Source organism: Geospiza fortis, unplaced genomic scaffold (assembly GCF_000277835.1).
Source record: "Geospiza fortis unplaced genomic scaffold, GeoFor_1.0 scaffold23, whole genome shotgun sequence".
NCBI classification, from domain to species: domain Eukaryota; kingdom Metazoa; phylum Chordata; class Aves; order Passeriformes; family Thraupidae; genus Geospiza; species Geospiza fortis.
The window spans coordinates 13,470,231-13,486,708 of NW_005054303.1; the positions used below are offsets into that span (position 1 = coordinate 13,470,231).

At 40.2% G+C, this 16,478-nt stretch overlaps 1 protein-coding gene across 1 annotated transcript in view; it reads left to right on the plus strand.

Moving 5' to 3' along the window:
* The first annotated feature begins 613 nt into the window (after positions 1 to 613).
* Positions 614 to 16,478, plus strand: part of WDHD1 (WD repeat and HMG-box DNA binding protein 1) — a 26,507-nt gene continuing 10,642 nt past the window's right edge. Inside the window, 15 exon segments of the mRNA XM_031066330.1 lie at positions 614 to 701; positions 1,653 to 1,764; positions 3,781 to 3,932; positions 5,873 to 5,984; positions 6,519 to 6,569; positions 7,662 to 7,754; positions 9,187 to 9,279; positions 10,183 to 10,289; positions 11,249 to 11,384; positions 11,540 to 11,732; positions 11,907 to 12,097; positions 12,718 to 12,902; positions 14,696 to 14,937; positions 15,428 to 15,565; positions 16,462 to 16,476. Of these exon segments, the coding sequence (XP_030922190.1) occupies positions 625 to 701; positions 1,653 to 1,764; positions 3,781 to 3,932; positions 5,873 to 5,984; positions 6,519 to 6,569; positions 7,662 to 7,754; positions 9,187 to 9,279; positions 10,183 to 10,289; positions 11,249 to 11,384; positions 11,540 to 11,732; positions 11,907 to 12,097; positions 12,718 to 12,902; positions 14,696 to 14,937; positions 15,428 to 15,565; positions 16,462 to 16,476 (1,897 nt within the window). The 5' untranslated portion in view covers positions 614 to 624.

Genomic DNA, 16,478 nt, shown 5'->3' on the forward strand with positions numbered 1-16,478 from the left:
GTTGTCCCCCTCCTCACGCCCCCTAACCCTGTGTCCCCATCCCCGCAGAGTCCCCATCCCCACAGTGTCCCCATCTCCCATCCCCGCAACATCCCCATCCCTGAATTGTCGCCCTCACAAGTGTCCCCATTTCCTACCCCGTGACCTCATCAGCGTGTCCCTCATCCTCGCAATATCCAATGTCCCCATCTCCTACCCCAGGTCTTTTTCCCGATGCCCCCCATCCCTGTGGCTCCCCCTAACCCCGTGTCCTCATCACTGCGATGTCAGTGTCCCTATCATCCTACATCCCACATCCTTATCATCTCTACAGTGTCCCTATCTCCTCCCCGTGCCACCATCACTGTGATGTCACCATCGCTGCAGTGTCCCCTGCTTCCCTCCCAGTAGTATCTCCATTCCCATGTCCTCATCCCCACAGTGTCCTCATCTCCCATCCTGTGTCCCCATCCCCTTGGTGTTCCCAGCCCATGTCCCCATCCCCGCCGGTGGTTGGATGGGTGGGTGTCCCAGCAGCTCTCACCTTGTCCCCCCCCATCTGATGCTCTTCCTGAAGTGTTTCCCTTTAATTGATGTTATTTCTCCTCTTTTTTCCTCTCCATGAGCAGACAGGTGGGAGCAAAGATGCCATCAAAGCAGAAGCCAATGCGGTACGGCCACACCGAGGGACACACCGATGTCTGCTTCGATGACACCGGCAGGTAACAGCCCCGTTCCAGAGCCAAGAGAGGGCTGGGCTTGTACCTGTCTGATGCTTTCCCAGCAGTTTGGTATTAGGAAAAATTTCCTCTCTAAAAGAGTGATCAGGCACTGGCACAGCTGCCCAGGGCAGTGGTGGAGTCCCCATCCCTGGGGGGATTTAAAAGCTGTGTGGATGTGGCACTTGGGGACACAGATTGGTCACCTTGGCATTGCTGGGGGAATGGCTGGACTGGATGATCTTAGAGGGCTTTTTCAATCTGAATGATTCTGTAAGTTTCTGTATCAGCCACTGCTGTGTGAGATGCTGGGATGGATTTATGGTTCAAGAAATCCTTTGGGTTTTGCCTGTGCTGACAACTGGCTGTGTGACATATTTAGGTGCTCTGATTTTAGAAGTGATTGATTTATAACTTAAATATAAGCATATATATATATATCTCCCCATGTGTATATATATATATATAGTAAGTATTATATATTTAAAAACTCTATGTGCACATTTTATGAGAGTGACTTCATAGATTTTAGCAGAAATCAGTGTAGTGTGGGAGTAAATACGTTTATGTATGCACTAAGAAATTAAAAATATAGTTGAAGGAATGCAATATTGGGATTGCTATATTTTCATCTCTTCCTTGTGCTAGTTCTTGAATGTATAAATACAAACTATATATTTAGTATTACCTTTTTATAGACTAAAAAGTAAACTAAAAAACACCTCAAACCCTCTCAAAACAAACTCAGAGGATCCACCTTATATACTGGTTATGGTTAAAGTTCATATTATTTTATTTCTTTCTTAAGTTCATTGTCATTGCAAAGCCAATTCATAAGAGATGGTCTGATAACAATCCCTTGAAACCACAAAAAGCCTCGTTTGGCATTCCAAGCAAATGCTTTATAAAGGATGCAGATTCCTGGATGTTAACAAATCCTGTGTCTGTCCACAGCTGCATTGTGACTTGTGGCAGTGATGGAGATGTTAGGATTTGGGAAAACCTGGATGATGATGATCCAAAGTCCATTAATGTGGGAGAAAAGGCCTACTCATGTGCTCTAAAGGTAGGGCTGTTAACATAACTCCTCACAGTTGTGGATCTTCCTCCACATTCTGGATCTTCCTCCAGACTGTGGATCTGCCAGCTCAGGGATGCCGCCTCTGTGGGTAACAATAAACAGGAATTACCTCTGACAATTCATTCTACCCCATACAGCTGTGAAGGAATTATAACTTACATTAAACTTCTCTAATGCTTTTTTCCCCTCTTCTTTCTTCACATTCAGTTATATTAATTTCTGACTTTGATCTCCTTTCTGAGAACCAAACCCAGCAGATTAAGCTAATTATGCAGTGAACTTTTTAAGCTGTTTCAGTGTTTTCTCACCATGTGAGTTGCAAGAATTTTCCCAGCATAGGATGTGATCATCAAGTATTAGGAAGAAAGCCAAGAGGTTGTTTTATGTGGGCCTGTGTTAAAGTAAGTCCAAGGAATTATAATCTGTATTAATCAAAACTTGCTTTCACAAAGTGAATAATGGTTTGGTAACACTTTTTTTTAATAATTGGTTGATGTTTCACTCTCAAAATTGTTGTTTGGCCCAAAGATGCCTCTGACCCAGTGTCCCTGAAGTGAGGAGAAGATTTATATAATAGAAAATAATTATTTTTACTATGCATGTTCATGTATTTAGCTTGAGAATTGTCACATTGTTTCCTTCATGGCCAATTTTTTTAATATTACATTAATCATAGTGGGTCTAAAATATTGTCTGTGGGGCAATTTTAGAAGGGAAGACTTCCAGAAGCCTTCATCAGTTCTACAGATATTGTGTATTTAACCTGGCAGTGATAAAGAGAAAATTTAAGATAGTTTTTCAACTACTTGTGATTTTGTAGAGGAGTATGAAAGAGGAAATAAATGAGTATTAACATATTTGTATTGTATTATAAGAATTATAATTTGAAATCTTATTCAGAATTATTGCCTTAATTGAATCCTCTTTCTTATGTTCTTTTTAACATACCTCATGTATCTATTCCTCAATACCTGTAAAATCTGTTTTCATCATTGATTTTTAGGGTATTTTGCTGTAGATTTCCCTCACATTAATTATTGTTTCACAAACCAACCACATGACTTGAATGGATTCTCTTAGCAAATCAGTGGCAGAGCCAGAAATTGGTAAATCTGTTAAAGAACAGATGAGAAAAAATCCTGGGAAAAATTTAAAAAGGTGCTCCTAGTTTTGAGGGATGTTTTATTTTTAAGCAGTGGGAGACTTAAATGTCAGGAAATCCTTTTTCAAAAATTACCCGTCATTAATGAAATGCCATGAGGGGCTGTTCTGAGATGTTGTAATCTAGGTAATAAATCTAGTTTATTATATTTTTAGGTTATTCACTACTGACTGCTGCTTCCTCTACTTTCAGGATTTTTAGTATAATTTTATACACCTTAGCAAAAACCCCAACCACAATACTGCCTCCCCTCCAAAAGCACACAATAAAAAGGAAAGTAAGGCATTTCTTTATATTAATTTTAAAATTTTACTACTGTGTACAACTGAGGAATAGTATTGTCACTCAAAGAGGTATTATTTTCCATGTATGGGATAATTATTTTTGTTTTGCACTTTTTAAAATCTGGATTAATTTTTAGTAAACATCTGCCTTCTGTTTTCTGCAAAGAACTGAGCTGTAGTTCATGCACTTCTCTTCTTTCTCTGATGGTATTTAACTGAGAATTCCAGTCCAAGAGTGCCCTCTCCTGATGCTGCAGCAAATCTAAATAGCATGCAAGTTAGTTTGGTTAAAGTGATAAATTATTAAAGTTACTATGCTTGTCTGTATTTTTGGGTGGAAAAAATATAAGTTAAAGAGTATTTCCTGTACTACTTTTACTATTAGACCTTTTTGAAATGAATAAAGAATGAATAAACAAATGAATGAATAAATGAATGAAATGAATATATAAATGAATAATTGGACAAAATATTTGGGACATCAGAGTGGGATTTTTGTCTCTGTGGCATAAATGTGTTTTAAGTGACAGATTTTGTGGCTGATTTTGTTGTCAGAATGGAAAGCTGATCACAGCAGTCTCCAACAACACTGTCCAGATCCACACATTTCCTGAGGGAGCTCCAGATGGGATCCTCACTCGTTTCACCATGCCTGTCAACCACGTCACCTTTAGTCCTGATGGCACCAAAGTTGCTGCTGGCTCCAGGTAATGTGTGAGGAAAAGCACTGCTGCCCTTCAGAATCTGGAAATTTCCTCACAGGCTGGTTGTTACCAACGAGGTCATGAACCCACAAACCTCTGAGGGCTGGAAAATGCCTTCAAGGAGGGTGGAGGGGAAGAAAGGAATGAAGAGGAGTTTAGGAAACAATGCTCTGGGAGATACTTGATCCACCAAGTAGTTTTATATGGGAGTCTGGTGTTGTGAAATCATTTCTTTTCTTTAGGAGGCTTGAATGTTTTCAGCACAAGTGTTCACCCTTGTGGATGTCTCCTCTCAGGGAGGGTTTTGTCACTGGGAGCTGAGGACGATGTCCCAGCTGCTCAGGGTCATGGAGCTGCAGATGAATGTGCACATCTAAAAGTTAGATTGGTTCTGATTTGTGTGAGAGCTTTGAGTCATTCTCTGGCATAAGCATCACTGATCTGCCAAATGATAACAGATGACACTTTCAAGACTTGCCTGAGGGGAATTTAATATGTAGTTTAGTTCTTTTCTTAGGGCAGCATGTGTGTTTTTACAGAATATACTCTAGTCCTTTAACAGAGGAGGCCAAATAGCCAAATAGGTTTTTTGGTTTTTTTTCTTTTTTAGTGTATTTAAGGCTCAGGTGATTCTTAATTGGATTTAGTGAATTCTTTGGGCAGTCATAGCTAATTCAAACTGCCTGCTTGCCTCTCTTCTGGAATTTTGCTCCACAGGGGAGATGGCAGAGATCTGCTTCCTGACTCCTCTAAGTGTGAATTGAACCAGAAAAGCATTTTGGATGAACGTGCTGGACTGTGAGCTCTGGCAGCAGCTCCACCAAAACTGGGAGGCTGGGCAGTAACCACTGTAATCTCCAAATCTGACAGGGATCATGGCTTTGGGCCCTCTGCCAGTGCTTGTTTCTGAGAGAACAGCTCTGCCCCAGGATCCAGCTTTGATTAGAGAGATTAGGCAGACAGCAAACTCTTTGCTGCTTCTAAAACTTTTATAACCCCCCAGAACTCCTGCAGCCTGGCTGGGGCTCCCACATTTTTAGGAAAAAGAGCTCACAAGACTGTCAGGCCACCCCTCAGTGAGGTCTTTGTGTCATACTAAAGGAGAATGGTCAAAGCCATGAAGTGAAGGGGTGCAGCTGAGAAGAATTGCTTTTATTTGTCCCAGATTTCTCTGTTTTTACATGAAATCTTCAAACTTCAGTTGTATATAAATTTAACATCCAACTGGCTGCCAAAGTTCTCATGAGCTACATGAAAAAGGTTAAAAGTAATGGTAAACCCTATAGAATTAGATCCTAAAATGAAATTTCTGAGGGTATTGCAATGAGGTTTCAGAGGGAATGGTACTGGAAGTTTATCACAGGAGCTCATTGTCTTAGAAGTTAGGATTGATATTTTAAGTTAAACTGGAGCATTGGCTGCAATTTTGGAAGAAGGAATGAAATTGTTAAAATTCTCTTATTGTATCTGATACACTAAATAGTCTTAAAAATCCTGTTAAAAAGTCACACAAAATAAACTACTTGAACCATCTTATTTTAAAAGCCACTTGGCCAAATAATTATATTAATGAATATTGGTCCCATTCAGTTGGTAGCTCTTGTTAAATCATCAGCTCTCTGGTATCTGAGCACATATTTTTATTAGATCATGTAGAATATTATATTAAAGAGATATATAGTCTGTGTGTGCATAATATCTTCTTCAAACAACAACCATATTTTATGAACTTTGACATGAACAAAAATAATTTTCTGCTAAAACCAGTCTGGCCTGAGTCCTATTGTAACAATCCTCAAGATTCTCATTTTCCATTGCATCACGTAGTGTTGAGAGCTGTAACTTCCCCAAAAGATACTTAATGCCTATTTTTATTGCCATAAAACAATAGTTTGTCATTGTTAATAGCAATGTTAACAATTTTATGTCATTGTGATCTGCAGTGACTTTATGATCAAAGTTGTGGAGGTGACTGATAGCAGCAAGCAGAAAACATTCCGAGGACACGATGCTCCTGTTTTAAGTCTTTCTTTTGACCCCAAGGATGTTTACCTGGTAAAAATAAACTTTTCTTATTTGCTTTCTGCTTTGAATCTCATTTTCCTTGGGGGAAAAAAAATTGGATATTCTTTTTACCAAAAAACCAACCAGTGGCTGGGCAGATGAGACAATTTCATTTCATCTGACCTTGCTGGTGATGGAGTCTGTCACAACTTGTTGCCTCCCAGGAGAACTCAGTCTTTGCTTTACTAATCAGTTACTGTCTGTGTTCTTCTAGAATATAATTTAGAGGAGAAAAGGTGCCTCACTAAAGATATGTAACATCAATTTTGAGCCTCTTTTGGAAATAAATAGCTCACTTGAAGTATGAGGGTTTGTAATTATAGCAGCTTGGAGCTGAGTACAGCTCCAAGATGACAACATTGGAAAGTTTTAAATCTTAAAGTGGTTTAAACAGGGTGGTTGTCTTCTTAAAACTGCCTGTGTATCCTGTGTGTGTGGCATTGGTTATAGGGATTTTTCAGTTCTGCAGCAGTAATTTCTCCATGTCTTTAATTATTAATTTGTTTACTCCATTCTCTCACCGAGGCCTCGGCGAGCTGTGACGGTTCTGTCAGAGTCTGGAACATTGCAGATCAGGTAAAGGCTGCCCTTTCCACATAAAATCTTTCCTAAGCAATCCAGGATTTCACAGACAGCAAGAAGAGCTGGACTGAAATAACCCTCCTGGAGTAGGATTTTCCTTTTGGGGATGAAATCTAGCTACACTTCACAGAATACTTCTATCTGCTTCTGGGAGAAATTCCAAAACCTGATTATGAAATGTTGCCTGGGTAGCTGTGTTTTGTTCTTCCTGCCTGTGAAATCCCTGATTCCTTCTGTTCATCTCTCCTAATTGGCCAACACTGTAAGTGCCAAGGACAAAATGAGGATAGCAGCTGACATCAGAGTCCTCATTTCAGAATTTCAGCACTGAGGAATTTTGATTATAATAAACAATTTATTAACTGTAGTAAACACATTTAGCCTCTGCTCTTAGAACTCTAAGGAACTTAGGTGAAGGCTTTAATAAGGCAGTTCTGCATATGGATATGGAATTAGTTTTGCTGAATGCCACTGACTGGAATAAGAATCCCCGTGGAATTATTCCTGTAAGTGCAGTTGAAAATATCCCCCCCACACTTGTGGCTTGCTACTTTTTTAAGACACAAGCATAGTTGTGTGAAATTTCATGTTCCAGACTGACAGTGGCTGCCTTCTGGGGAAATTACATTGAGAATGTTCCAGGACTGGGGCAGTTTGATGCATGAATCTGTGCTGGGGTTTGAGATTACAGCCATTCATTCTTTATACAGCTGGGACCATATTCAGGCTGTGCTGTGTCACCTTGCTGCAGTTCATCTGGGTTTGACAAATGCTTTTTGGCCACATTTCTCTATAACCTAAGAATAGATGGGCTCATTTGTTCTGTACTTGGTTAAAAATACATGTTCTGTGATCTTATTTCTGTTACAAGTAGTTTTATTGTCATTAAAATAGTTTCAGGGCTACATTGACAAATTATTTTTCAGGCAGTATGTACTACTGTATTTTTATGAAAGAGATTATTTCAGTTCAGATATATTTCTTCCTTTTGTTTTTTTTCCCCCCACCCAAATCCTTTAAGATTTTCTCCTAAACAGCAGATTTTTGCTGAGCTAAAAAGCTTATATTTTAAAATTTTGTTTTCAGACATGCACGACAAGCTGGCTGCTGCTGCAGAAATGTAATGTGATAAATGCTAAATCAATCTGCAGGCTTGCCTGGCAACCTGGCACTGGCAAGGTAAGGGGCATTCTTTTATCACATCTTAATCCTTCTTTTGCCTCTGGGTCCAATGGTACAATTCAATCTGGGCAAGCCCAAATTGCACCTCCTGGGAGTAAAGAAAATATTTGGGGTGAAGTTCCCTTTTAGGAAACATAAAAAGCTGGAAATGGCTCCTTGTCTAAGCTCCAGACTGAGTTTGGCAGGAGTTCAGCTGTCAGCCCTAACCAGCATTAAACAGTCTTGGTGTGCTTGAATAGGAAGGAACATTGTACACGAGGGAAGCAATCAAATTGTGCACAACAGAGCATCAAAGGAGTCCTGTCCTTCTCTGCTTGGAGTCAATTTTGCTCTAGTCAGTAAATATTTCCTCAGTAAGTTCCTCCCTTTCTTTTCACCTGAAGATCAAAGTTGCAGCCAGGTGGGGTCGGTGTCTTCTCCCAGGTCACAAACATCAGGACAAGAGGAAATGGCCTCAGTTTGCATCAGGGGAGGTTTAGGTTGGATATTGGGGAAAATTTCTTCACCAAAAGGGTTGTCAGACGTGGCACAGCTGCCCAGGGCAGTGGTGGAGTTCCCATCCCTGGAGGGGTTTAAAAGCTGTGTGGATGTGATACTTGGGGGCAGGGGTTGGTGGTGAAGATGACATTGTCACATTAATGGTTGGACTTGATGACCTTAGAGGGCTTTTCCAACCTAAGTGGAAAAGATTCCATGATTCTTCAAAATCATTGAAAAGATTCCATGATTCTTCAAAATCCCTGGCTGCTATGACAGTGTTATGTATCAATTTTCCATGGAAGAGTGAATGTCACCCTCAGTACAAATTGTTTCAATATCCATATTGCATAAAACCAAATACTTGCCATTTTTAAATTCTTCACACACGCATGTATTCAAAATGTAAGCAGTTGTCTTGCTTCTCTTACAAAGCAAATTGATGGAATCCTAACAAAAACAGATCCTAAAGAAATAACCAGCCAGTAACATCGATGTAGTTTTATGGAAAATGAAATGAGCTGGTTTAGGAATCAGCTATTCAAATCAGATTTATTGAGAAATTGTAACCTGATCAAAAGGAGTTTGGGGAGAGAGGGTAAAGAATCACCTAAGCCTTGTGCTCAGGGCATTGAAAACTATGTGTGTGTGTGTCATGTTTTGATAAATAGGAACCTATAACCTTATGGTGCAGTTTTCTGCCAGAAGGAAATTAAGATTACAGTAAAAACAGGCATGTTTTGCTCTGTTGCCTGTGGAAAGCATTAAAGAACCTTGTAATTTAGATTACTTCAGCTTGCTCTCTCAGTTGGCATGGTTGGGATGTTAGAGAGCTGTTAAATCCTGAGGCAGTCACATCTGTGAGGCTTCTGAATGAGGGAAATGTGCTGCTTGAGTGTTCTGTTTGACAGGTAACTTGTTCTAAATGGTGTAATATTTTTCCTTTGAGCAGCTGCTGGCAGTTCCTGTAGATAAAGTTGTTGAACTGTTCAGAAGAGAGACCTGGGATAGTCAATTTGATCTGTCAGATGCCTCCATCACACAGGTAGGTGCAGAAACCAGGGGCTTGTTAAATACTCTGTAATTTAAATGTTATTCTGCTAAAAATTGTCTTCTGCACAGTACCTCTCCCTGGCCCCCTTCTCTTGGTAATTATTGTTCACATTTTCTGTTTAATTTCTCATCCTGTTGCTTTCTGTTGGAAAACAGAGGGCAGAGATGCTGAGTGGTGTCAAACACCTCCATGTGATTCCCCTCCTTCATTTATAGTAACCCACCAGGTCTCTGAAGTCTCCTGGTGACTCACCCACTGCAGCTGAAGAACATCTGTTTCCACAAATTGCTCTAAATACAGAGCTTTTTAGAGAAAATGTCAGGAGTATTATTTCTGTATGGAGCAGAGATGTCACTTGTTCACTTTCTATTTTATTGAGCTGAAATTTAGTAGACCTGACTGTGCCACCTTCTTTCTTTTGGCCTCACTGTGTACTTGAAATTTTTTGGGTTGAAGAGCACCACCTTCTAGTGTTATTAAGATGCAGAACACACAGCCTTGGATTTTAATTTGTGGGACTGTATGAAGTTCAAAATAAATAAAGCAATGTTTAGTGCTGAGTTTGCAAAATACACTCTGCTGTTTCTGCATGTCTAGAATTGGGTTTTGTTTGGCCTCATGGCACTGTTTAATGACAGAAGATGCATATTCTGAAACAAAAACAGGTGTGCTATCTTAAAGAGTGTTTTTTTTAAACCAACCATTTTTATAATAGTTTTTAAAGAAAAAGAGTTACTTAACCCCATCCCATATACAGGAGGCTGAATATAGTCTGCTAAAGATGATTCTTAATATTTTTATTCCAGAATGTCTGCCTGTTTTAAGCTCCAGAATAGGAATGCTGTGCATGCATTGGTTACTTTTTATTATAATTTGTTTTATTTTTTCCCTTAGCCCTTGAATGTTGTGGTCTGGTCTCCTTGTGGGCAGTTCCTGGCAGCTGGAAGTGTGGATGGGAATGTAGTGGTGTGGAATGTGGAAACCCAGCAGTGCATAGAGAGGTATCCAGTGTTGTTCCATAAATCCCCAAATTCATCTCTTTTTCTCAAAATAGAATTTTATGGTCTTTTCTGTAAAACTTTTTTGTGCAAATGTAGAACTCTACCTCTTGAAAAACTCTGAGATTTTCAGAGTGTTCTGGTTTTTCAGGCACCTTAGGGAAGGGACTTGCATGTGGAATTTGTTCAAATCCCAGAATCTTTCAATCTGTGTATATCTGTTATTATTTTTCAAACTGATGATAGATTAAAGGATGGCTTTGATGGAAACAAATTTTCCTCTCATCCCAGGCCCCAGTAACATGTTTTTTAGAGGGAAAGGGCAACACAGCTCAATCAGTCAGCCATCCTCACCTGTAGGCCAAAAAGGACAGACTGGCAAATGCAATTTGGTTAATTAAAGCTCTTAAAGAACCCTAAATATCCCCCCAATTAAAATCAAAGGTATTATTAAATGAGGTAGAGAAGAAGAGAATTATCTGAATATTCTGAGTAAGAAACATGATTGTAACTGCAGTCTCTATGTCAAGAATTATAGACCGATAACGTAAATAATTAATGGGATGATTTTTGTAAGGATAAAGGGTGGAAAAGGTAGAGGATTAATTTATCAGTTTATTCAAGAGAGACTAATAATGTTCTTTCTATAACTGGATGTTTCTGGAATAAATGAGTGCTGAGGAGTTCCTTTGTCTTCTAAATGTGTATCAGGAAGCTGTTGTTTTAAGAATATGATTCTGATTGATTTTTAAACCTTAAATTATTTTCTTCATAGAAAAGGAAGACTTGCTCTATTTTTATAGCAGCTGTTTACTCTGGAGATGACCTATTAATTATCTTATTATGTGTAATATCACTTTCTTGTACTAAATAAAAATTACCACTTTTTGCAATAACTCTTGGAGGGGAAGGTTCTGCCCTGAGGAGCTTACTAAAATCCATTATTTTCATATTCTTTGTAGGATGAAGCATGAGAAAAAATACTCAATTTGTGGACTGGCATGGCATCCTAAATATAAGCAAATTGCTTACACAGACAATGAAGGAAATCTGGGGCTGTTGGAAAATATTGGTGATGTAGAGAAGCCAAATGACAAGGTGCTCAGTGCCAATGACTTCTTGAATGAATTTCATTATTTAGGTTATGTGGAACACTTTGTTTTGTGCTTTACAAGTTCCCTCTTGTGTGTTAATTTATTTCTGGAGTTGCATGTCCAAAGGAAGTTCTGTGCTGATGGCTAATCTGGTTGTAGGTTGCCAGTGCAGTGGCCAAAGACTACAACGATCTGTTTGATGGAGATGATGATGATTATTTAAATGGGGATGTGATTGAACCACCTTCTTCCCCAAAAACTGGAGATCATGAGGATGATGCTGATGACCTTATGCAACCCCCAGGCCATGTGAGACGGGCAGTAATTGATGATGATGATGATAACTCACTAGGTACACAATGAACTGATTTTCCAGAGCTCTTTTACTGGGATGATCTTTTAGCATCCTCTACTCAGATATATTCTGCTTTGTTTTTCCAGAGAAATCTTGACTGTTTTAAATTTTTTTAAACTATATTCTGTCATAATACTGCATGTGAGATTATTTTTTTTTTTTTACTTCTAGATATTGGGTTGATAAAAGCTAGTTCCAGTCTTCTTGAGAAGGAGGATGATGGTGAAGATCAGACTGGTGGCTTTTCAGCTTTGCCACCATCATCTACACAGCGGCCTTTCTATGATGGGCCAATGCCAACCCCCAGGCAAAAGCCCTTCCAGTCTGGCTCCACTCCTGTGCATCTGATGCATCGATTCATGGTAAATCTGTGTGGTTATTTAGATTTAGATGTTGGTTACTTAGATTTAGAATATTAATTTTGTTTTTAATATTGTCCATTTCATGTCACGTTTTAATCTAGTCCAATATTTTTTAATACTTTACAGTGTGAAGCTAAGTAGTGGAAAGTAGCTTTGTTTTCATGCAAGGACTCCATAATGTTTTGGTTTACATTTCAGTTGCTTTAGAAATAAATACTTTGCTTTGAGATAAAATCAAGCTAAGCAGTTTGTGCCTGTGCTACTCAATTCTAGCAAATGCATTTAAAAATTCCTTTCTATGTCAGAACTGTGGATAATTTTGTGCTGTTAAGACTTGTATGTTAATCATTCACTATTTCTTTCTATCTGCAAGTTCTTTACACTTAATTTGATGGGGAGAAAGATGGCTGAGCAGTGAGAGTGAAACTACTTTCTGCCTAATTCAGCTATTTTAGGAACCACAAGTCCTGATTACACAGGTCTCCAATCTTTCTCCAGCCTGCCACCCACTCTGGTTCCAGATAAAATAATTACAACAGGCTGGTTTAGGGCAGTATATCTGATGGATTTAGCACATTTGATTTGATGGGTTTCTTTGGGTGTGTGGTTCCTTCTGCCAGGTGTGGAATTCGGTTGGAATCATTCGCTGCTACAACGACGAGCAGGACAATGCCATAGACATCGAGTTCCACGACACCTCTGTGCACCATGCCACTCACCTCCCCAACTCCCTGGGCCACACCATGGCTGACCTCTCCACTGAAGCCATCCTGCTGGCCTGTGAGAGTACAGAGGAGCTTGCAAGGTAAGTCATGGTCTTGCTCTGCAAAACCCACAATAGGGAGCTGCTTTTAACTTGTTTCAAATATTTCGGCTTTTGTTATCGGCTTCTATAGATTCTGAGCTTTTTGGGTTTTGATCATGCTTTTTATTTATGGGTGTCTTGGTTTGAAAAGCCAGGTGTCTGCTAAGGAAGGCAGGAGCCTTCCTTGAAATGGAAAATGTAAACCCCCTCCCTCTGAATTATTATAATTTTGAAAAGGCTCTCAGGTGAAGATATGGGAGCAGGAATAACAGTTCTTTACTAGGAAAACTAAAAATACAAATGCAATAGTACAAACAAACAAAAAAAACCCAAAACAAACCAAAAATACACTGCCAGAGTCAGACCAGGAGCTGCCCCCCTGTGTGTCAGGGGGTGGCACAGCCCCATCCCATGGGGGCCCAGCCCTCCTGCAGTGCCAGCTGTGCTGCTGCTGGAGCAGGGATCCTGCACAAGGGGGGAGTTTTCCTCTGCAGCTCCAGGGCTGCTGCAGATGGGCCTGGGCTCCCTCTGGCAATGCAGGGCAGCAGAAAGCTGCTCCTCTGGCAATGCAGGGGGCAAAGGCTGCTGTGCTGCTCCAGGCTCAGATTGGATCCAGGTAGGAATGCTTGGCTCCTCCCCTGGGCGCAGCATCTCCCCATGGGATGCTGGAATTGGATCAGCCCTGCAGGGACACTCAGTGGCCATGGACAGCAGAGATCTCCTGGAGGGAGGATTGGCTGTGGGAGAGATAAAGAAAAAACTGCCCCATGAACAGAACATAGCTGCCCCACCTCTGACAGATGAGAATAGAATACACACCCAGCTAAACCTGGGACAGTGGGACCACTCTCAGTGGAATTTTAGCTTCCACCTACTTGAAGCCTTCAAGCATATTGAAAAATGTAATTTGTTTCTTAAAAATTTCTTCTTAATTCCTCTTTCAAATGTATGTATACTGGAAACTTTACACAATGCAGGCTCAAAGGAACTGAACAACAATTTTTCAGTCTGCTCAGACCAAAGATCAATCATAAGGGTTCAGCTATTTCTTTTCACACTGTTGCCAAGGAGATATTTGGAGATACCCATAAGAATTTCAAGTGTGAAGAAGACAAGTTTATGAAACCACAGAAAACCACAGAAAGATTTAAGCAGCTGGGCCAGCTAAACTCTGTTCTTGCATTTAAGAACAGTTTCAACAGTACTTTATTGTTGGTTTCTGTGGAAATATCTTGAAGAAAGAGCTTTTTTCTTATTTTCACACATACAGCCTTGTGGTAAGTTGAAAAGCATCCTCTAAAAGTATTATCTGTTATATATTGGTTATCTCATTTTAAAAATGCCAGTGTTTTCTCAATGTAAATGGGTAACCTCTCAAAAGGCATGATGTCTGTGGATTGGTCATAGGCAGTTTTCAGTTACTAAGAACTGAAATTTCTAATGTTTTTTCCCTTTGAAAAATAGCATAACATGGCTGACTTCTAATGAGGGCTGATATTCAGGGTGCCAAGGAGGGCATTTACCTACTTCCATCTAAAAAATCTCCTCTCAGACCTTTCAACTCTCTCTGCTTCAGGCTTTAGAGACTTTAAATCTACAGTGCTGGAGGTCAAGCTGGCTCTTCAGTTTTTGAATAATAAGAGCAACACCTTTGCAAATGACCACTTGAAATTTGTAGTGCCACCTGTAGTTCCATCAGAGATCTCTGACAAAAATTTGTTATACTGGTGTATTTTCAGATATTGTATTTACTTCATGTTGAGATGTTTGTTGGTTCTTTGTCTCTGCCTTAGCAAGCTCCACTGCATCCATTTTGGCTCCTGGGATGCCAACAAGGAGTGGACTGTGGATGTGCCAAAGGATGAAGAGATTGAGGCCATCTGTCTGGGTCAGGGCTGGGCTGCCTGTGCCACCAGTGCCCTGCTGGTCCGTGTGTTCACAGTTGGAGGAGTCCAGAAGGAGATCTTCAGTCTCCCAGGCCCAGTGGTGTCCATGGCAGGACATGGAGAGCAGCTGATGATTGTTTATCACAGAGGTAATTTTCTCCCTTTTGTCTTTTTTTGAACTGGGATTGTTTTCAATCTTCACCTCTCACTGGCTTCACACACTGGTTCATTTGTTTGTAATCACCAGAGAATGTTTTCTTCTTCTTTTCTTCATGGTGTTTGTCCTTTTCCTCTTCTGGTGATGCTTTTACAAGCACATCCATCACAACCCACAGACCTGTGACTTCTGACAGCAGAGCCTGTGTTTGATATTGGGATGCTGAGATTTGGGGAAGGGGAGAATTTTGCAACAGTGAAATTAATAAATTAAATTTGAGTTTCAGATGTGCCAGAAGGAATTACTACAGGAAATTAAGGAAGTTGTTGTTATGCACATCTTGTGTGTCCAAAATATCAAATAGTTGTGTGGCTGACAGTGATATCCATGGGTAACACTGCATTAGAATTAATTTTTTATTCAAAACTAATTTAGCCAATTCTTCTGTTTTCTAACACAATCATTGAACAACTTCTTCCTAGGTACTGGGTTTGATGGGGACCAGTGCCTTGGGGTACAGCTGATGGAGCTAGGAATGAAGAAAAGGCAAGTTTTGCATGGAGACCCTCTTTCTCTGACAAGGAAATCCTACTTGGTGTGGGTTGGATTCTCTGCAGAAGGTATGAAACACCTGCATGAGAGAAATACTGACACTGCTGGGGGGATTACAGGAAAGCTGGAGAGGGACTTTGGACAAGACAAGGAGGAATAGCTTCAAATTGCCAGAGGGATTTTGGGATTGAATTCTTCCCTGGGAGGGTGGGAGGCCCTGGCACAGGGTGCCCAGAGAAGCTGTGGCTGCCCCTGGATCCCTGGAAGTGTCCAAGGCCAGGCTGGAGCAGCCTGGGATAGTGGAAAGTGTTCCTGCCATGGCAGGGGGTGGAACAAGATGGTTTTTAACATCCCTTCCAACCCAAACCATCCTGTTATTTTATGGACAAGTTTGGCTAATTAATAACCTTTCAATAATGTAGATCTTAGGAATTGGACTTTTTCTTCCAATCTCCTCAACAATAAAATTCTATTTTTCTATTCTTTCAATATATTTGTCAGAAATCTTTAATATTTTCCCATTCAAATGTTATCAGAACTTGTTCTCCTGATTGCTTTTCCTGCTCAGCCAATAGAAATAAACTCTGTTAATACACCATAAGAGCACCCCAACCCCTTAAAATTAGTAGCTTGGGAGGACCTTTTATAATAAACATAAAAAGTAATTGTATAATAGCTGATTTCCTTTGGGAATCTGCCCAAGCAGTATAAATAAATTCGATTTCTCCATAAAATGTTTTAATTTTGAACCTGCCAGTTGACCAGCAGTGGTGCTGGCTGACAGAAGGTGGCGCATCTCTCCAAGGAAACTGCCTTTGCCAAACTGATTTCTGCTGCATTTGGGAGAGAGGATGTCTATCTGAAATATGTAAACCATCATTTCCCAGCTGTACCCCCCACTCCCACCTGGCTGGGCTGTAATTTGCTGCCTGTCAGAGGAAATTCTCTCATTTGTCCCAAACAGGCACCCCTTGTTACGTG